Source organism: Pocillopora verrucosa, chromosome 12, assembly GCF_036669915.1.
Source record: "Pocillopora verrucosa isolate sample1 chromosome 12, ASM3666991v2, whole genome shotgun sequence".
NCBI classification, from domain to species: domain Eukaryota; kingdom Metazoa; phylum Cnidaria; class Anthozoa; order Scleractinia; family Pocilloporidae; genus Pocillopora; species Pocillopora verrucosa.
The window spans coordinates 2,535,776-2,557,698 of NC_089323.1; the positions used below are offsets into that span (position 1 = coordinate 2,535,776).

The 21,923-nt window shown below is 38.0% G+C and overlaps 3 protein-coding genes across 3 annotated transcripts in view; all 3 read right to left on the reverse strand.

Moving 5' to 3' along the window:
• Positions 1-4,456, reverse strand: part of LOC131790872 (uncharacterized) — a 12,553-nt gene extending 8,097 nt beyond the window's left edge. Inside the window, exon 1 of the mRNA XM_066159405.1 lies at positions 4,321-4,456. The gene's annotated coding sequence lies outside the window, so the exon portion shown is untranslated. The remainder of the gene's footprint in view (positions 1-4,320) is intronic.
• LOC131783209 (uncharacterized) overlaps positions 1-21,923 on the reverse strand; it is a 227,665-nt gene that overhangs the window by 49,145 nt on the left and 156,597 nt on the right. The gene's annotated exons all lie outside the window — the stretch shown is intronic.
• LOC136277376 (uncharacterized) lies at positions 17,071-20,220 on the reverse strand. The gene is made up of 5 exons (XM_066159406.1): positions 19,602-20,220; positions 19,117-19,527; positions 18,958-19,032; positions 18,259-18,756; positions 17,071-17,363 (listed from the first exon to the last, which is right to left on the reverse strand). Exons 1-5 carry the CDS (start codon positions 20,218-20,220, stop codon positions 17,071-17,073), a joined length of 1,896 nt encoding a protein of 631 aa, XP_066015503.1.

Genomic DNA, 21,923 nt, shown 5'->3' on the forward strand with positions numbered 1-21,923 from the left:
AGATCACGGAATTTCCGTTCCTTAACCCTTAACTCAGCAAAAACACTGCTGTACTTGCAATGTAACCCGAATAGTGCAAATAGACGCGAATAGTGACGAATAGTGACCGAATAGTGCAAATAGTCGCAAATAATGACGAATAGTGACCGAATAGTGCAAATAGTCGCGAATAGTGACGAATAGTGACCGAATAGTGCAAATAGTCGCGAATAGTGACGAATGGTGACGAATGGTGACGAATACTGACGAATACTGACGAATATTGACGAATAGTGACGAATAGTGGCGAATAGTGGCGAATGCTGACGAATAGTGACGAATAGTGACGAATAGGGACGAATAGTAGCGAATAGTAAAAAAAAAAGAATTAATAATGAAATAAAAATATTTATTGCCCTATTTCATAGATTTATTGGATCGAAATGTGTGTATATAGCTATTATTTATATTGTGTTTCAATCATGTATATTATCATTCTGAAATAAATAAAATAAAGTTACTACTCATCTGTTTTGCAAACAAGAAGTTAATCATCGACACCGGAAATCGCGACCAGGTATTCCTCGCGACTCCCTTAGGTTTGTTTTTCAATTTGCTTGGGCCGCTGCCAGTCACTTCTTCCGTAAAAACCCACGAAAACTGCTAAGCAGAACTATAGTGGATACTGTTGCTTGCCGATATTTACCGTCGGCAAAACGTAGAAGTCAGTAAATTTGACCGATTCTGCTCGGGGAAAATTTATTGTCTAAAGCTTGGATATGTCAGGAGAGTTTCACTGACGGCTGGATTAAACCCCGTGTTGTGCAAACCATTTATAAAGACATCATTCTTTTTCTTCGCTTTTTTCGTCACACACAAAAAGGGAAACGCGAGGCAACTGAAAGATGATTCATGCTAACCTGTGAGTATCATTTAGCACTGGCACAAGTCGACTTAACAGGCACACGCATGACTTAACAGTGGAGGATCGAAAACAGGAATTGGCGATATTTTCAATGACAATTATAGTCCAGTGTTCAGGTGCCAGTTTCGCATTCGCATGACGAAAAATTAAAGAAACGCGAAAGTCGAAAAACCGCTCAAAATAATATGTATGATGTAATAAACACTCCATAAATCAGTGGCAGTTATTAATACATCAACCTCCCACCCCTCCCTGCATATTGATAGTTCGTCCTTTACCCCTCCCTCAGTAACAACAGTCTGGCTACCATCCCTTCTTCAGTACTGATACACTGCATCCCACCCCTCCCTAGGTACTAAGCACCTATAAAATGGTCCGAAAAATGGTCCAGAAAAAGCTAAAAAAATGGTTCAAAAAATGATTCCAAAATAGTCCAAAAATAGTCTAAGGGTCCAGTGGTCCAGTCCATATTTTATATGTCGTTTTACACGCTCTCTTCGAGAACGCAAATCACCACTATTCTTAGATCAAAGTGAAAGAACCAGTAACTTGTGCCAGGCTGTCAGACTGAAAATGCTTCGTTTATAACCGCAGTAAATTTGCACAATTTTCATTTCGTCGTTTAGAAATAAAGTTGCACAGAACGATGTTATGTTTTGTTGACTTGTTATTCATACCACACGGAAATTTTAGCCCTTAATATGCAAAATGCCTCTGCAATGAAGAGTTCATTGTTCTCAAGAAATGCGGCGTGTTGATTTACAGATCTAACACACCTTAGCAAGGGAAATTTCCCTTTTAACCTGGAAAATACACTCAGCATGACACCCATAACAGTGCTCTTCAAAATTCCCTGACTCAGTCTTGACAGAAATAACAATTATAATGTTCAATCTTACACCTCGAAGAGGCGTGTTTTTTGAGTTGTCTAAAGTAAGCAAACTAAATTAACTTGAGGCATAGTAAAACTTCACCTCCTACTTTATATTAGAATAAAGATGTACGCTTTGAATCTGCTCCTGTTTGGATGCAAGTCCCAGCACTTTGTAATTATAACTAAAATATTTCCCTCTCGAGGTTCAAATGTTGCATCTCATTAAAATGCAGAAACCGAGAAATCGAAGACTGTGACGCCAGAAGATGAATGTGCGTCTTAGAACTTAAAGTCCTTCAAATAATTCACTTCACTGAGCTTAGTTTAGCGTCAAAACCTGGTTTTTTTCCAACCTCAACTCCCCTTTAATGATACAGAGTTTTCTTTGCCATCAAACAGTTTAAATTAATTTCACGTCTGATATGATACTTTCACGGTGTTTCGATTTTTACATGTTTATGAAATTTCAAATGAATGGGATTACGAGCTTGCATGGCATGAACAAGAGGCACCAAGAAACAAATTATTGTGTATTTGATGATAACAGGAAATTGAGGGCTACAAAAGTTGCAATTTCGTTTATGCTAAAACTTTTACATTCTCTGTTCCTAAGGTGATGACTGTCAAACGTCAAGTGTTGTGCCAAGTCTAACAAGAGCGAGAAATATCATGATTGCAGACGCACAAAGTGATTACCTCAATGATTATTGGACGAACTGCAAGACTGCAACTCAAAATTTATCCGGAGACATGTTGAGGTGTTATGACTTGTTATTTATACCACTCGGAAAATTTAAACCCTTAATATGCAAAATGCCTCTGCAATGAAGAGTTAATTGTTCTCCAGACATGTGGCTTGATGTTTACGGGTTAAACACACCTTAGCAAGGGAAATTTCCCTTTTAATCTGGACAATACACTTAGTATCGTTCACCTTCCGTTTTGAAATAAACATGACAACCCTACACAATGCTCTTCAAAGTTCCCTGACTTAGTCTTGATAGAAATGACAATTACTTTCTTCAATCTTACACCTAGAACAGACATGTTTTTTGAGTTGTCTAAATTAAGTTGACTAAACTATCTTGAGACAAAGTGAAAACTCACTTCTACTTTATATTAGGATAAAGATGTACGCTTTGAATCTGCTTTCTTTTGTCTATTTGTCCTTCTGGACAGAAAGTCTCTTATATTGTTGATGAACGCTCTCGTTTTTAGTAAACTGTTCTATTGCTCAACTGTATGGCCTAACACTTCTCAAGGCAAGGCAAAGAAACTCCAATTAGTACAGAATTTTGCTGTGCGTATCGTGTTAGGTCTTAGGAAATATGATCACATCTTAGAAGGCATAAGATCCCTTAACTGGCTTATTGTTAAGGATAGACTCCTTCTTAACGATGCTGTAATGGTATTTAAATGTCTTAATGATCTAGTCCCAAAATATCTGGCCAATACATTTGTACCTCGTTCTCATATTCACACTAGGACTACGCGATCATGCAATCTTTTACACATCCCTCGTTGTCGTCCACTTTCATTCATATGGCGTGGATGCAAACTTTGGAACTGTTTTTCTAATGATTTGAAAGCTGCGGACAGTATAAATATCTTCAGGCGTCGTTTAGCGCAGAAGCTATTAAGCGGTGAACATTTGTGTTGAGTATAACTTCATTTTTTAACTATATTCCTAGGTCTTTTGTAATTGATTCTAAATATAAAATGTCTTATTTACCAATTATTCCTTCTCCTTTTTAACTTATATGTATTTTAAAAGTTGTAGTTAGACACTGTAACCGAAAAGCCCAAGTTGGGAGTTAATATGAACGTATGTATGTATTTGAATGCCAAGTCCCAGCACTTTGTAATTAAAACTAAAATATTTCCTTCTCGAGATTCAAATGTTGTATCTCATTAAAATGCAAAAACCGAGAATCGAAGACTGTGACGCTATAAGATGAATGTGCATCTTAGAACTTAAAGTCCTTCAGAAAATTCACTTCAATAAGCTTGGTATAGCGTCAAAACCTATTTTTTCCAAACCTCAACTCCGCTTCATTGACACAAAGTTTTCTTTGCTAGCAAACATTTTGATTTAATTTCACGTCTGATATGATACTTTCACGGTATTTTGATTTACATGTTTATGAAATTTCAAAACTCTTTCAAGTTGCCAAAGACTTAATATTTTCTGTCGCAAATTCCTACAAGATATTCTAAATGAATGGGATTACGAACTTGCATGGCATGAACAAGAAGCACGAAGAAACAAATTATTGCGCATTTGATGATAACGGGAAATTGAAGGCTATAAAAGATTGCATTTTCATTTATGCTAAAAGCGGATTAAAACTTTTACATTCTCTGTACGTGAGATGATGACAGTCAAACTTCAAATGCCAAACGTCAAAGCTTGTTACTGACAGCAGCGATCAGAAATTGAGTGTTGTGCTAAGTCTAATAAAGTTTAGAGTTTCTTAGACCTTCATCGATATTGTCTGTTGTTGTTTTATTTCGTAATAGTTGAAAAAAAACTGTCACTTACCTATCTTGAAATTCAAGTTAGGGCGGGAAGTGTCATGATGGCAGACGCACAAACTGATTATCTTTTTGATTAGTGGACGAACTGCAGGACTGCAACTCGAATTTCTCTGGGGACTGGTTGAGGTGTTATGACTTGTTATTCATACCACACGGAAATTTTAAACCTTTGATATGCTAAATGCCTTGGCAATGAAGAGTTTATTGTTTTCGAGTAATAGGGCGTAATGTTCACAGGTCAATCACACCTAAGCAAGGGAAACTTCCCTTTTAATCTGGACAATACACTTAATATTGTTCCACTTCCGTTTTGAAATAAACGTGGCCACTCTGAACAATACTCTTCAAAGTTCCCTTACCTATTCATCGACAGAAATAAAAATTACTTTCTTCACTCTTACTTCCAGAACATGCGTGTTTTTTAAGTTGTCTAAATTAAGTTGACTAAATAAGCTTTAGACTGTGAAAACTCATACATGTGTACTTTATATTAGAATAAAGATGCACGCTCTACATCTGCTTTCTATTTGGATGCCAAGTCCCAGCGCTTTGTGATTAAAACTGAAATATTTCCCTCTCGATATTCAAATATTGTATCTCATTAAAATGCGAAAACCGAGAAATTCGGTAAGCTTGGTTAAGCGTCAAAACCTATATTTTTCAAACATCAACTCCACTTTATTGACACAAAGTTTTCATTGCCAGCAAACAGTTTGAATTAATTTCACGTCTGATATGATACTTCCACGGCATTTTGATTTACATGTTTATGAAATTCCAAAAACTCTTTCAAGTTTCTAAAAGACTCAAGAGAGGATGTCAGCATCCATCGCACAAATTTGAAATATTCTGGCAAGTCGCCCAAAATTTGATTTCACTCCTACTTTGATATATTGTAGCCAACATGTCTTAATAATTATGGTGTAGTTTTTTTGTGAAAATATATTTTAGTTTTCGAGAAATTATTTTTTTTGTTCGACCGCTCAAATATGCAAAATTTCACCGTCACAATACCCGAGTTGTGTGACCTCATGTAACGAACATACTTGACCTCCGATATTTCTGTCAACATAATCGTTTGTTTTATCTTCTAACCTTAATCTCCTGTCATTATTGAAGCTGGCAAATAAATGTTTATTTTTCGGTGGACATTTTTTTCCGACATACTTTTCCAATGTCGAATAGTAGTATCAAAACAATACGCTAATGTATAGCTCCACCGAGGCGCGTTATTACAATACAGCCAAACACCACCAGGGGAGTACACAGGCTTCATCCGAACATGGCACACCGGGGGTGCATACAAAATAAATCTGCACAATTTCCTTCAAAATACACACTTTAACCGTAACCAAAATATATATCGAATACTAACAACAAACATAATAGAAATTTAGCCAAGAAACGTAAACTTCAATGCAATCTTCGATGAGTCACGATTTGAATTACCATGGACACCTCAGGGTACACCTGACTGGCAAGCCGAACAATAGCCACTAGGGAAGGTACAAAACTCAAAGAAGAGCGAGAACTGTCACCAGCAAAATCAATACGAAGCGCCAAACATCGTGAATGCCCTGGTACCGAACAATACGTTCTTTGCTTTACCCTTAGTGAACAAATCCGATTTGTTGGGCGGAAATAGCCAGTCCCTTACAAAGAAATTTGAAAGCGCACCATAGCTACATAGTAATGGCTGAAAATATGCGGACTTCTACATAGTTACGATTAGAAAATCAACTGCCTTACAGTCACTCATATGACTCAACACTCTACCAACAAGAGTGGTAGGTGAGACAAGCCAGTTTTATTCTAATGATCAATCCTGTGTAAACGCATCCACAGCTTCTGTGCCGGGTTTGAGGAATCTAGAATTGAATTTTGGCAATTTGGTGTTATAATCGCAAGCAAATCTGTCAAATCGCGATCTTCGAGGAAAAGAAAAAAAAAGGTCATCATGCTCGTTCGTAAAAGCCATGCTCGGCGTTAGCTCAGGAGATAGCTGTCCTCTACCAAAAGTTCCTTTTAAAAGGAAGAAAGTTTCTTTCGTCATGTAGTTCTCATTTAAATAAATACTTAATCGCACATGCACACTGGCTCTATTACTTGAGCATGACGGCAAGGATACGAAAAGTGGCTACACATCTAAATTAACTTGAAGCAAATTGAAAACTCGTCTCTTTATATTAAAATATAGATGTACGCTTTGAATCTGCTTTCTTTTGGGATGCAAAGTCCCAGCACTTTGTAATTAAAACTGAAATATTCCCTTTAGAGGTTCAAATGTTGTGTCTCACTAAAATGCGGAAACCGAGAAATCGAAGACTGACGCCATAAGATGAATGTGTATCTTAGATCTTAAAGTCCGTCAAAAATTCACTTCAATAAGCTTTGTATAGCGTCAAAACCTTTTTTTTCCCCAAACCCTCAACTCCACTTTATACAGAGTTTTCTTTGCCAGCGAACAGTTTGAATTAACTTCACGTCTGATATGATACTTTCGCGGTAATTTGCTTTACATCGTTCTGAAATTTCAAACTCTTTCAACTCGCCAAAGACTCAATATTTTCTGTTGTAACTTCCTATAAGATATCCTAAATGAATGGGATTACGAACTTGCATGGCATGAACATGAAGCACGAAGAAACAAATTGTTGTGCATTAGGCTATAAAAGATTGCATTTTATTTATGCTAGAAGCGGCTTAAGACTTTTACATGCTCAGTACGTAAGATGATGACTGTCAAACGTCAAATCTTGTTACTGAGAGCAGTGATCAGAAATTGAGTGTTGTTCCAAGTCTAACAAAGTTTAGAGCTTCTTAGACCTTCATCAATATTGTCTGTTGTTGTTTTATTTCGTTAATACACCTTATGCCGTTCATTACGAGAATATACGCATTAAGGCGAACAATTGCGTAAATGAAAAGTATAGAGGGGAAATTGAAAAAAAACTTTTCCTCACCTACCTCGAAATTCAAGTTAAAACGAGAAGTATCATGATGGCAGACGCACAAACTGATTATCTAATTGATTATTGGACGAACTGCGCGAACACAACTCAGTATTTAACTGGAGACTGGTTGTGTTATGACTTGTTATTCATACCACACGGAAATTTTAGACCCTCAAGATGCTAAATGCTTATGCAGTAAAGAGTTCATTGTTCTCGAGAAATGTCGCGTGCTGTTTACAGGCGAAATACACCTTAACAAGGAAAATTTCCCTTTGATCTGGACAATACTCTCAGAATTGTTCAATTTCCGTTTTGAAATAGACATGGCCACCCTGAACAATGCTTTTCAAAACCAGCGATAGAGAAGGAACGACATTTTTTTCATCCGTATCGCTCACCTAACGCTAACTTTCTCTTGTTTGAAAGATGCTGAAAAAACATATCAGACAACTCAAAAACACGCCTGCTCTTCAAAATTCCCTGACTTAGTCTAGACAGAAATAACAGTTACTTTCCTTAATCTTACGACTAGAGCAGACAATTGAAAGCCTTGTTTAAAAATAATCTGAAAAGGTCTGTGGCCATCTGTGACTGATAGCATAGGACGGATTCATTTTTTAGAGTACTTTTCCACATAATCCACTTTTCAACGCGTTTGTATCGGTCCTAAGTTTTCTTGTATTGAATCTGGTGAAATTTGGTGAAACTTGCCAATCACTGTGGAGCGAGAAAGAAAACATCTGCTATCAAGAAGTACATGCAGTGAAAAATAAAAATTTGGAAGCTGTTACAGAGAAACAACTGCAGGTACAACCCAGATCCATTGTGCAGCTTCAAGGAGTAGGAGAAAACTGAACCTGGTGTCCAACCATTAGGTTCTCTTTTTGTTCGAACAAATGCAATCCGCTGTCGCTGCACACTTTGCTGGAAAGCTGGTGAGGGCTAACTCCTTCTGCATTTGCATTTTTATAAACATCACTACACAGCGCTTACCTGGTCTTCGTTTTCTTCGCTTGAAATCCTGTTGTTTTCCGTTCATTTTATAAAATTTCAGTGCGGCTAAGAGTGGTAAAGTTTTGAATGACTTGAGCGTGAATACACGTATTAATTTTTTTCATTAAATTCAGGTCGTAATTTGAGAAACATTACATGCTTGTTATTTCCATCGCACGATTTTGTCTCTGTGTCGGTTGGTTTTTTTAGCCAAGACACTGCGTTTTATATTGTTGATGCTAGGCAGTCTCATAATATGTGCCTTAATGGTTTCCTCTCTCGGGCTGTCGGCTTGTTTTATTAACGACAAACGAGCGTAAGTAATTTACTGTTCACTCAGCTGACAGTGGTACATTTTTAATGCGAGTAACCTTTGAAACCTTGCAGACAAGATTTATTTCATCATGTTTCCGGTCGCAAATGAGAAACAACACTCGAGTATGGCGCTCACAACAAGGTGTTTCTTGTAACGTCGATTCACAGCATGTTTCTGTTATATTCACTTCCACAGAAAGTCATACTTAGGGACACGTATGTGCTATATATGCTATTCAATGTTAGTTGTAACCGTCTCTGAAAAAGTCTCAGAGACGAAACGCGTTGGAAAAATAAACAAAAAGTTACAAGAGCAAGAAGCCTCTCTTTGTGCTGTTCACAAGTCTCCGTTAAAAAAAGATAAATAAAGACTCAATCTTGTACATTTCCGGAACGTAGAAGAAGATTTTCGTTCACGACACCAGATCAAAACCTCCCGAAATTCATGACAACAATTATGTCACGCTCACTCTCGAACCGATGGGCTTGAGGTCACAGTGACATACATGCTTTTCGGCTTGGACTAAAAATGTTTCTTAAAGAAACAGACGCAATAATGTTCATGAGAAAAAAAATAATATAATTTTTTTGACCGTTGCTTGGCATGGCACATGGCATGCAATTTATCTGTGGCTCTGAATACAGATACGCGATTCGTCGCGTTTCCATAATTCAACCTTTTTAGAGAAAAGTATTTTATTCATTACTTTGTATTTCAGTCTCTTAATAGTGGCTTGTACCAGAATAAAAGAAAAGTTTTTTTCCCCCGCTCGGTAGCGGCTTGACGGCGAGTGCGAAGTTGTTACTTTCAGTTGTTAACATGACCGGCTTTCCACTGTGTGCGTGGACGTATCATATCACGCGTACGTGTACGTGTGACGTATCATATCACGCGACCCAGATCGAAACGTTTTCAAAATGGCCGTCGATTAAGCGTCAAAAAAAATTTCTAGAAAATTTGGTTTTGCACAACATATCGTTTATTTAATTGCTCATTTAGGATTTTTAATCTAAGAGGAATGTATAAGGACAAAAAAAAAGGGGGGGGGGAATTCGCCGTCAGTTACCCATTAAAGTGTTTATGACACCAATTTTTTTTTGCATTTTTTAATTGATAACTGCATTTACAGTTAGAAATAATCCGCCTTAGCGCCTAGCGAGTTTTCCTTGACCATTTTTTTGCTCACTGAAAGTACAATTTTGTTCGATTGGTTTCTTCGTGGAATTTTTCTAGCGGCCAGAAGTCTTTCACGAAGCGAATGAACTTAACGAAAAATAGGGTTTTAATTGAAAATAAATACTTGCCTATTAAATACAAAATCCGCTTAATTGTTCGTACAACCGCTTTAATGATTGTCCTATTCACACTAATGCCGTCCAGAAATGCTGTTGAATTGCAGACAGTGTGGTAAAAATATTAATGAATGGTTTTTGCACCATAATGTTTGTATATTGTCTTTACTGGCATTCAAGATGGCGTTAATGACTTGAAGGTTAGCGGAAATTAAAGTATATTTTTCTCTTTTGTATGACGATTGACGCATAAGAATGTCCAAAATTGTTATCGAATGTTGATTAAAATGCAAAAAATCGTTTGGGAATCTGATTTACGCGCAAATGATCGTTTTTTGTCTTTGATGAATGTAACTTTACGCAATTGTTCGCCTTTTCACGCAAATGAATGCGTATTTTCACACAATAAACAACAAAAGGTGTAGTAGGAAAAAAAAATGTTACTCACCTACCTCGAAATTCAAGTTAGAGCGAGAAATATCATGATGGCAGACACACAAACTTATTATCTCATTGGACGAACCGCGAAACTGCAACTCGAAATTTATCCGGAGACTGGTTGACGTACTATGACTTGTTATTCTCACCACAAATTTTAAACCCTTAATAAATGCCTACGCAATGAAGAGTTCATTGTTCTCGAGAAATCTGGCGTGATGTTTACAAGTCAAGCGCACTTTAGCAAGGGAAATTTCCCTTTTAATCTGGACAATACACTTAGTATTGTTCAATTTCCGTTTTGAAGTAAACATTGCCACCCTGAACAATACTCTTCCAAACACGCGATAGAGTAGGAACGTCTTCTTTTTCGTCCATAGCGCTCACCTAACGCTTATTTCTGTTTGCTTGAAAGATGCTAAAGAAACAGACTAGACAACTTGAAAATTCCCTGATTTAGTCGTGACGAAAATAATCGATTACTTTTCTTAATCTTACATCTAGAGCAGACAATTAAAAGCCTAGTTTAAATATAATCTGAAAAAATGTGTTTCCATCCGTGACTGATAGCAGTCACGGATGGCAACACATTTTTTTGTGGATTGGTTATTATTCGTAAAAGTGAGAAGTGATATGGCAACTAAAAATAACTGAGTGTAAATGATAGGAATCAGGAACTGTACCCCACTCTTCATCCTCTTTTATGCAAGCAATTATTATTCTTCACGCTCCACTTTTTTTTGGTGCGTGGGAGTCACATATCTTACATCTGTACTACATTAGTAATAAGTAACATTTGATTACCTCAACTCCCTGTAAGCACTGCTGTGTAGCCAAATCCCTCCGCGCCTCGCGCGTTTCTGGTTCGACCCACGCTCAGCTCGTGCTCGCTAGAAAAGCACACAGTTATCTTTAGCTTAAACTGATGAGGTCACAAGGTCTTGGGTTTTTCTTCTGGTATTTTTTTTAGTTACCATATCACTTCTCATTTTAAAGAATAATAATTACCTGCGTTAAAGTGGATCAGGAGTAGGGGACAGTTTTATGATGCCTATCACAAGACGAGAATGATTCTTATTAACTTAAGAGCAACTCTCAAGAAACTCCATAAAAACAGTGAAACCTATACTCAACACAACTATCTGTTTAAGACTGTTTTCCTAGTCTTAGTCAAATTTATTTGTACACATATATGTTACACTTCTACTTCTTTATTTTTCTTTTCACCTCAGTGGACCCCTGAATAATAATAAGGCCTTGTACATGAAGACTGCTGTCTGTATAAATACTTTACCTCAACAGTGTAGCTTAGACTTGAAGAAGTTCTTTATTCCAAACACCAACCAAAAGCATGATATGATTGATCACATCTCAACAAAATATCATAAATGAATGAGCATTGTCAACTAATGGGACAACTAAGATGGTCAGTTCGACTTTTAATATGATCAACTTTTTATTATTTATATGGTCAATTTGACTTTTATATGGTCTATTAGCATTATCAACTGAGTTGATAACGTAAACTGGCCACCATCAATAGTTTCCAAGCTGACGCTTCCAGCTTTAGCCCTTCGTCAGAGCGACTGGAGAGATTGTGGGTTGTGTGTGTGTTTACCGTATTTACTCGATTATACGCCGCCCTCGAATTAACGCCGCATTTAAGAGCAGAAATATTAATAAACGCCGCCCTCGAATCGACGGTGCATTATGATGCGGCGTTTATTCAATAATAGACTCAAAAAGCACATTGCGATCAATACTTCAACTGCGGTTGGAAATTTTGAGTGAGCCAAGCACAAATTCTTTCGAATGTACCAGTTCTGATGTCGAGAAAGCATTAGATCTTTATTCATTTTATACGTATTGCAATAGTACTCGTATTAACATAAACATTGTGAAGTTGAGAACGATATAAAAAATGACTTTTTAGACAAGCACTGAAAGATTTTTCTTTTTAATTCAGATTTTCAGTTGCCATAATATTGTTTGCTAAAAAACACCAGGCCATCTAATCGAATAAACACGGTTTATGCAGAAAATAGAGCTACTCTATTGGTGGGAATATAGTGACTAGAAAACTAGAATAGTTGAATGAAAAGCGCTCGTTGATTGAGTACATGGGGAGGGAGGGGAGGGACGGGTTGGTGGTGACACACAGTAGGTTCGTCATGAATGTTATTGTTTTCCTTCTACTCAGTAATTTTTCAAATTTTTCTCAATATTATCATCAAATCTTTTACAGCATTCAATTTTTAAGGCATCTGAAAGAATCTTTTGGATTGATGTTCAAAATACAAGCACAACAGAGTGATGATGACAACAGTGTAGCAGGAGGAGAGAATAAAATCTTGCTATCACGTGTAGAGGCTGGATACACGAACATTAATAAGACTGTGGTGTAAAAAACAAACATTTAACTTGCCATCAGAATATTAATTTCTGACCAATTCGTTCCCATGTCACTCAAACGTCAGAAATTACATATTTTGACCGCACTCAAACGATACATTCAATGTGAAAAGTTTAGTTAGGACCAGTCAGTCAGTCTTCAAGTATACGCATCCTGATCATGGAGAAAAAGAAAGGCGAAATGTGAAGTTAAAAGTAAACATTACAGAATTAAACACGTAACTTTTTAACGCTGACAAACGTGAAATCAAACTGTCGTCAACATAGCCATCTTTGGCGGACACAGATTTCCAACGTCTATGTCTCTGAAAAAACCTGTCTGGATCACCAGCATTAGCTAGAGCAGAAGCGTCACCAGCTCTTAAGGAATGTGTACTAAATAAAGAAATATCTGGGACAAGCCTCGTAAAGCTAAAATTAAAGTAATCTCTTGTACATGAATAACTTAGCGGCTTGTTAACAGATACTAGTCTGTGACCTAATCAGTTAAACTTGCCATTGAAGAAGGTTTTGAAGACATAATGGCCTGCCTCGACAGGAAACTTTTCAACCTCACTCAAAAACGCCTCAAAACTTTTACCGGACAGGTAACAATGGTAGTGCTCTTTGAAATTACGACTTTGCTCCCTTTCCTAAGTTGATCTATCTTACTTCTGTCAACGTTGATAGTAACGTGGTTGCTGCGAAAACTTATGTCTCCATATTTAAGATGAGGAATGTCCTCAATTCGGAAGAAACCAGCCGATAAACCAGAATAAAACACATACGTTTAGTGATTCAATTAAATTATCTAAGTTGGATTTCTCAACCAGCTTCCTTATCATGTGTGAAGAAACTGGCTCTTTCCTATTATGAACTCGAGTTCCGATTATTCTCTTAGCCGCTCTGCTAACTGCATGGATAATCGAGTTGTCTGTAGGGGAAGGTAAGCCCGCCAAATGGTGTGCTCACTGTATTCCATATGGCAAAGTCAACCGCTGAGTGGGAATAGGTGGTATTCAGTAGATGCTGCAAGTATAAAGCCACATGCTCTAAATTCGCAGGAAACGCACAGATCTCCGTCTTGGAACTGGCAAACTCCTTCCACCAAAGAAAAGCTCTCCGGTAGGCTTCGGTGGTACCTGGTGCTCTCGACGCAACGACACTTGACTCCAGTCTGGACGCAAGACTTCTCAGTGACAGGTCACTCAGCTCGCTAAGGCAATGCCAGAGGTTATTATTAAACACGTTTATAAAGAAAAGAAAAAAAACAGAAAAGGGAGGCAAACAAAGAGCATGATTGAGGGAATTTAAGATCTGAATCGAGTCGAGTCGAGTCGATGAGAAAACAACGGAGAAGTCACACTCGCTGGGACTGTAAACAAGACGGTTACGTCATCTCTGGTGTAGGCACTCTGAACAAGAAACTAATGGCGAATGAAACAGCAGGAACAAGACATTGTAGGCGACCGGTCGAATGTTCTCGTTCTAAGCAGTCCCACGCATTGCGTTTCTTAGGCAACAGCCAAACAATGCGCAAACGTATAGCTCCACCGAGGGGCGTCATTACAATACAGCCAAACACCAACAGGGGGCTACACAGTCTTCAACCGAACATGTCATACAAAATAAATCTGCACAATCTACTTCAAAATACACGCTTTAACTATAACCAAAATATGCTTTAAATACTAACAACAAACATACTAGAAATTCAGTCAAGAAACGTAAACTTCAATACAATCTTCGATGAGTCACGATTCGGAAAGACCATCGACACCTCAGGGTACACAAGACTGGCAAGTCATACAATAGCCATTAGGGGAGGTACAAAAACGCTCCTTAAAGAGGAGCGAAAATTGTTACCAGCAAAATCAATACGAAGTGCCAAGCATCGTGACTTGAATACCTTGGTACCGAACAATTTGTTCTTTGCTTTGCCTTTAATGAACAAATTCGATTTGTTGAAACAGAGAGAGAGAAACAGCCAATCCCTTACAAAGAAATTGAAATGCGCATCATCGCCGCATAGTAATGGCGGAAAATATGCGGACTTCCACATAGTTACGATTAAAGAACCAACTGACTTACAATCACTCATATGACTCAACACTTAACCAACGAGTGCGGTAGGTAGGACAAGCCAGTTGTTCTCTGTTGGCCAATCCTACGTAAACGCATCCACAGCTTCTGTGCCGGGTTGGAGGAATCTGGAATTAAATCTTGGCAATTTGGTGTTATAATGACAAGCAAATCTGTCAACCGAATGTGGACCCCAGAGGTCTCGAGGAAAAGAAAAATGTCATCACGAATCGGGTAATCGTCAAAGTAAACTATCTAACTTCAAAATCTACGTGGGATTCACGATCACAAGGCACAAAAGAAATATTCAACTGAATTTGGCGACGGGAGCATAAAAGAAAAAAATTTATCATGCTACCAACTTGAACGATCCTCACGACATTTTTTACCTGTGTTGTAGCGAACTCTCCGACCGACCAGACGACCTTCAAAGGAATCGAGGGCGAATTTTTAAGGTGATCATTTCCCTCCAGGTTAAAGATTTTACAGATTCCTGGTCATGATTTGTGTGACATTTCCACAGCTAGGGGTCCACAGCTTGCGAAACTGAGCCTCGTTTTAGCGTCAAGATTATAGCCAATCCAAGAAAATTTTCTCTCGGGCTCCCAATTGAACTTTTCTTTGTGAATTTCGAGGCTACAGTGTGAAAGATCTGCGCGAACAATGGAACTGTTAATCTCAGCAGAATTCAACGGGGAACCCGCCCCAATGCCGCCATCGAAAAATATAGCGATTGGAATTCCTTGTCTTCTCCACTGGGTTTCCAGAGGTTTGAGAAGCCTTGTGAAAATAAAAGGTGCACTAGAAAGCACAAAAGGCAGAACCGTGAATTGAAAATGTCTGACATACCCTGTGCCAAAATTCCATGAAAATGCTAGATATTTGTGATGATTCGAAAAAATATCAACATAGTGATAGACTGCTTTCAAATCAAAGGAAAAAGCATAATAATTTTTGGGCAAGGCAATCTTGATGGTATTCAACCCCTCACCCTTAAACTTCTGTTCAGATATATTCAAATCAACATGCCATAAATCCAAGATAAGTCTCTTTATATACCGTTAGCTTGAACGGAAACATTAAACGGATTGACAATATCAGGAGGAGTGAATATTTCCTCGACGCAATTATCACACAAAAGCTCCGAAGTAGCCTCAGCAAACAAAAACCGCGGCTCCTCAGCTTTCCTTCAACAGAAACTTGTTGGACACAGCAGAATTTTACGAGGAACCTGCTCCGATACCGTCATCGAAAAAGATAGCGACTGGAGTTTCTTGTCTCCTTTAATGGGTTTCCAAAGGTAACGAAGCTTTATGAAAGTAAAAGGTGCACTAGAAAGCACAAAAGGCAGAACCGTAAATTGAAAATGTCTGACATACCCTATGCCAAAATCCCAAGAAAAAGCCAAATATTTGTGACAATTCGGAAAAATATCAAAATGGTGATAGCCTGCTTTCAAATCAAAGTAAAAAGCAAAATAACTTTTGAAAGAGGCACTCTTGATTGTAAGCTTCTGTTCAGATATATGCAAATCAACATGCCTCAAATCCAAAATAAGTCTCTTTTTAAACCGTTAGTTTAAACGGAAATACTCAATGGATTGACAATATCAGGAGCAACGAATATTTCCTCGACGCGATATCACATAAGAGCTCCGAAATAGTCTCAGCAACAAACCCCGGCTCCTCAGCTTCCCTTTAAAAGAAACTTGTGGGACATCAGAGTCATAGTTACCACTAACACCTGGCGATTCAAGCTCATAGCTCACGGAATCTCGGACAAGAACTCGACATAAAAGACTTTCCAAATCACAAAAAGGGTATATAACAGAATTATCAGACTTACTTTGCTCGTCAACGAATGAATTCGTCAGTGATTTACCATCAAGATACCTCTAGTGGATCCAGAACGAACGATCAGGTAGTATTCGGACCGGCTACAATGACCAAATTTGCTAAAAGCGATGAAATTTCCCGGTCTTGACGGGTGATCAGTGGAGGAGCGACTAAAAAGGTATTGGCGGTCACGCTGGCCACGCCAGGAACTTCAACCCGAAAGAAGCCCAATGGCCCGGTGGAGAAAAACGTGGACTCGAAGGGCAGAACCTGAGGAAACTTGCTTAGCCGTCTTTCAGGTGGAAGCAGACTTCAAAGCTTCCTCACCTCTTTCTTCGGTCCGACGTATGTTCCCGTCATCTTCATTTTCTGCGAGCCCTTGCTGTAAATATTCTTCCACCGTTTTCCAACCAAACTCAGATTTATCTGGTAATAAGATTAACTTCTGTCTATTTATGCGCAGTAACGTACCTTCTGATAGCGAATCCTTGGCTTTCTCAACTGCTTCCTTTTCAATGTGTGCCTTCGCTTCGTCCAAGGCAGCTCTTCGTTGAATTTGTGTTGAATTTCGTTTCCTTTACGCTTAAATAACTTCGGTTCTTTTCTTCTAAACTTCTTTATTTCTCTCAGTTGTTGGTCAGCGGCTTTCTCGGCTGAATCGTTTACTAATTTAGAAATCTTAGCCAGTAAAGCTCTGTAGTTCTCGGCTGAAGAATTGCTGATAAAATCTTGCTCTTCTTTTGCAACTAGCATAGCAAAGTGATATCATGGAAATGCTAAGAGGACTCAAAAAGAAATTAGTCAAACATAAGACTGACCGATCTTTAATGACTTAATTTTCCCGCGAAACGCTTGAGTAATCCGAAACCTCCATGATGCCACGGAAACCTCTTCAACTTAGATGTTCCTATGTCACTCCAACATCAGAAATGACATTTTATCTCAAGTAAACTCAGATTAAGACAAAACTTTAATGAAGTTTCTTCAAAAAGCATTGAGGTGAAGTTAAAGATCTTTTATAATAATTTATTGACTTCTAAGGCGCAAATTCTATGTATATATATTCAAATGCGCCGTAACATAATAATTACAATAAACTAAAGATAAAATAAAAATAATAATAATAATAATGATGATTGGAATACAAAATAACAATTAAATACGATTCAAAATAACAAATAACTAATTATTAATTAATTAATTAATAAACTAATAACTAATTATTACTTGAAATGTTCTATTTAAACTTTATCAATGAATAAATAACTATAAAAACTTTATCAATCATAAAATGCTTTCTTAAAAGAAACGTCTTAAGCTTCGATTTAAAACTATTAATAGAACTAGATTCTCGTATATCCCTTGGTAAATTATTCCATAGCTTAGGTGCCGCAAACATAAATGCCCGGTCACCAAGTGTTGCCTTAGACTTAAAACTAGGATAACTGAGTAAGGTCTTATCCCTGGAATTCCTTAAATGATATCTTGACTCGGGCTTGCGTGTAATTAGAGAACTTAAATAAGACGGTGCAAAACCCTTAAAAATCTTGAAAACAATTGATACAATCTAAAATTCAATTCTTAACTTAATAGGTAACCAGTGCAACTCCATCAGTAAAGAAGTAATGTGACAATATTTACTTTCATTGCATATTAGTCTGGCACACATGTGTTGAACACGTTGCAATTTGTTGATTTGATATTCCGGGGCGCCATACAATGAACTATTGTAATAGTCAATTCTGCTTGAGATGAAGGCATGGACCAGAGTTTTTGTGTTCTCTTTAGACAAGTATTTTCTTATCCTCCTCAGATTGTATAAGTAGTAAGAGGCAGAGTTGCATGTTCGTGTTAAGTGAGTTGCCATTGTGAGTTTTGCATCGAACCATGAGACCAAGTTCCTCGCAGATAACACGGGTGTAATTGCTGAGTTGCCAACACGGAGACTGGAAATAGTTGCTTTAGCGAGTTGCTGGGGTGTACCAATGATCAGAAACTCAGTCTTGTTGTCGTTCAGTTTCAATTTATCATTCAATATCCAATTACGAATACCATCAATACAGCTTTCCATTCTAGCCAAAGCAACATCTTGGTTAACACTGACATTGGGGCAGAAGGACAAATAAAGTTGGCTGTCATCTGCATAGCAATGAATGCCAGGCAGATGTTTGTCCACGATTTGAAAAATCTTGCTCGCATACAATACAAACAATAATGAACCGAGGCATGAACCCTGAGGGACACCACAAGACAGTTCAAAGTTCATAGAGAGGGAATCATCAATAAGTATTTGCTGGGATCTGTTACTTAGATAAGATGCAAACTATGACAGTGCTGTACCACGAATCCCAAACCCAGATTTAAGTCTCTCCAGTAAAGTACAATACTCAATGGTGTCAAATGCCGCACTCAAGTCTAACAAAACAAGCAGTGTGACATGCTGTTTATTCATATTGAATAGAATTTAATTTTTCACTTTCAAGAGTGCGGTTTCAGTACCGTGAAACTTTCTGCACGAAGACTGTAACACTGGAAACAAATCATTCGCCACCATGTGATGATGTAGTTGTTTAGCAACTGCACTTTCAGCAAGTTTGGACACAAACTGTAAATTACTGACAGGCCTATAATTTTTAAATATAGGTTCCAAACCATCTTTCTTGAGCAAAGGAAGAACCAAAGCATTTTTCCATGCAGAGGGAAAGTCACCGTTTTCTAAGGAGTAATTGATCATCCTAGTGATGATTGGAAGGAGAACATCTAAACAGTCTAACAATAGCTTCGTGGGAATTGGATCTAAGGCACAAGACTTCTCACTGAATGTTCGAACCAGGTCGTGCACTTTTTCTTGAGACAGAGAACTAAACTTGAAGAGTAGAGAATCAATTTCGATGTCATTAGAATCGCAATCTGTGGAGGTTTGTTGTTCATCATGATTATCAAGGTCTAAACAAATATCGGTGATTTCTTAATGAAAAACATACCCATCTCGTTAGCTAATTTCTGTTTGTCTTCATGCGGTGGCAAAACTGGGGTACCTGTGATGTTCAAGAGTTTCTTGCTTACTTTAAACAGATGTTTTCGATCGTGGCTATTTTCTGCTATGAGAATAATATAATAGACCCGCCTAGCCTCATTCATAAGAAAAGTCACATGGTTCCTTTTTCTCTTAAACACAGTTAGATCAGACTGACATTTGGAAGATCTCCATTTAATCTCTGCTTTTCGACGTTGACGCTTAGCTTCTATGATATTACTGCTCATCCAAGGAGCGCTTAGACGAGCGAGCACTCTTTTTGATGTCATCGGTGCATGACGATCCAAAATGGAGCGCATATAGTTGTTATAAAGCTCTGCAACTTCATTACAATCATTTGAAGCGATGTTGCACAAATCACTACTAGCAATATCGTTTTTAAAAGCAGCTAAATCCAGGGAATAGAGCTTCCTGAAACTGATATGTTTAACAGTAGCCAGTACTTTCGTATCATTAAGACAGCACCAAACGGAGCAGTGATCGGAAAGAAAGCTATCCGGGGAAGGTGTACCTTTAATGATATTGTCAGAGCTGCGAGTAATTATCAGATCCAAAATATGTCCCATTACGTGCGTAAGTGATTTTACGTGTTGAGTAAACACAACGATTCCAATAGATCCGCAAACGCAATGGTATCTGCATCATCACTGACAACAAGATGAACATTGAAGTCATCATATATGCAAATTGGCACTTTAGATAGTACCAATGATTCTAGGTATTCACTAAATTCAGGAAAAAAAAGTACTTGAAGTAACGGGGTGAGCAGCAGAATACGGTGGTCTGTACACAACCACAAGTCTAAGCTGTAAAGATAAACCATCAATCATATATTCAGAAAACTAAGTAAGTAAGTAAATAAGTTTATTAAATCTCCACCCAGTAGCTCTTCCGATTTAATTTACAATAATTGGAAATCGAATAAAAGTACCTTTAAAAGTTACAATAATATCATGATAAAGAAACAAATACAAATAAATAACTAACATATTCTTAAAATTCTATACCTAAAAAAGATTCCTGCGGACTGTCATATATTTCGCGCTTTACTGCACGCTTGAAAACTGAGAGTGTTGCGCTATTTTTCGTTTCTTCACTTACAAGAGAATTCCAGGCAGTGATTGCTCTATAACTAAAAGACCTCTGTGCTGTGGCTGTCCTACAAAAGGGTACAACTAAGTTGTCTCTAGATCTAGTATTGTAGCTGTGGATAGCTGATCTTTTGTTGACGTAACACTCTAAATATGGTGGTGCAAGGCCATTGACTATTTTGTATAGCATCTTAACATCACGCACTAACAACTGGTTCTTAATAGAAGGCCAACAGAGTGCCCGCAGCACTGGTAAGATGTGATCAAACTTCTTGCTGTTTGTCAACACACGGGCAGCAAAGTTTTGTACAAGTTGCAATTTGTTTATGTTGTGCGCAAACGTTCCAGACCAAAATGTCGAGCAATAAAACAGTTTACAAAAAAATTGACAATTCAGAATGGTGGTAAGTACTGATTTGGAAAACAAGTGCCTCGCTCTGCTTATCTGGCATAGGGTAGAAATAAGAGACGAGGTCAGGGTGTTAACGTGTTCATTAAAAGTAAGGTTCGAGTTCAATATTATACCCAGGTCTTTGACTGAGGACACAGGAATTAATTGTTGCCCAAGAAAGGGGACTCTCATATCAGGAACCCCACTTAAAAGCTGTTTCGTTCCAAAAAGAATAAGTTTAGTTTTGTCTGGATTAATAAGCAACTTATTCGTACAGCACCAGGAGGCAATAAGTCGGAGATCTTCCGAGACTTTTGCAAGGCAGGAGTCAATATTATTCAATGAACACGAAAGATAAACCTTTGTGTCATCAACATATGACTCTACGCTTGAAAACTTAACAACGGACGGTAGGTCGTTCATGTAAAGGCTGAACATAAGAGGCCCCAGAATGGACCCCTGTGGTACGCCATGTGTGACAGTTAACTCACTAGAGCGAGATGTACCGAGTCGTGTTGACTGCCTTCGGTTTGTAAGATAGCTCTCAAACCACTTTGACGCTTCATTTGACGCACTGAGCCCTTTCAGCTTGGTGTGGAGAGTTCTATGACATATGCTGTCAAAAGCCTTGCTCAAGTCGATAAGGACCATAGCCGTGATCTCTGACCATCGCTTTATATATATGACCGGTGACAAGCAAACTCAGTGTTTCAGTAGAATGGTGTTTACGGTTTCCGCTTTAATGACAGGTGAGGTTGCCTTGTTGAGTCAAATAATCAGTGAACTG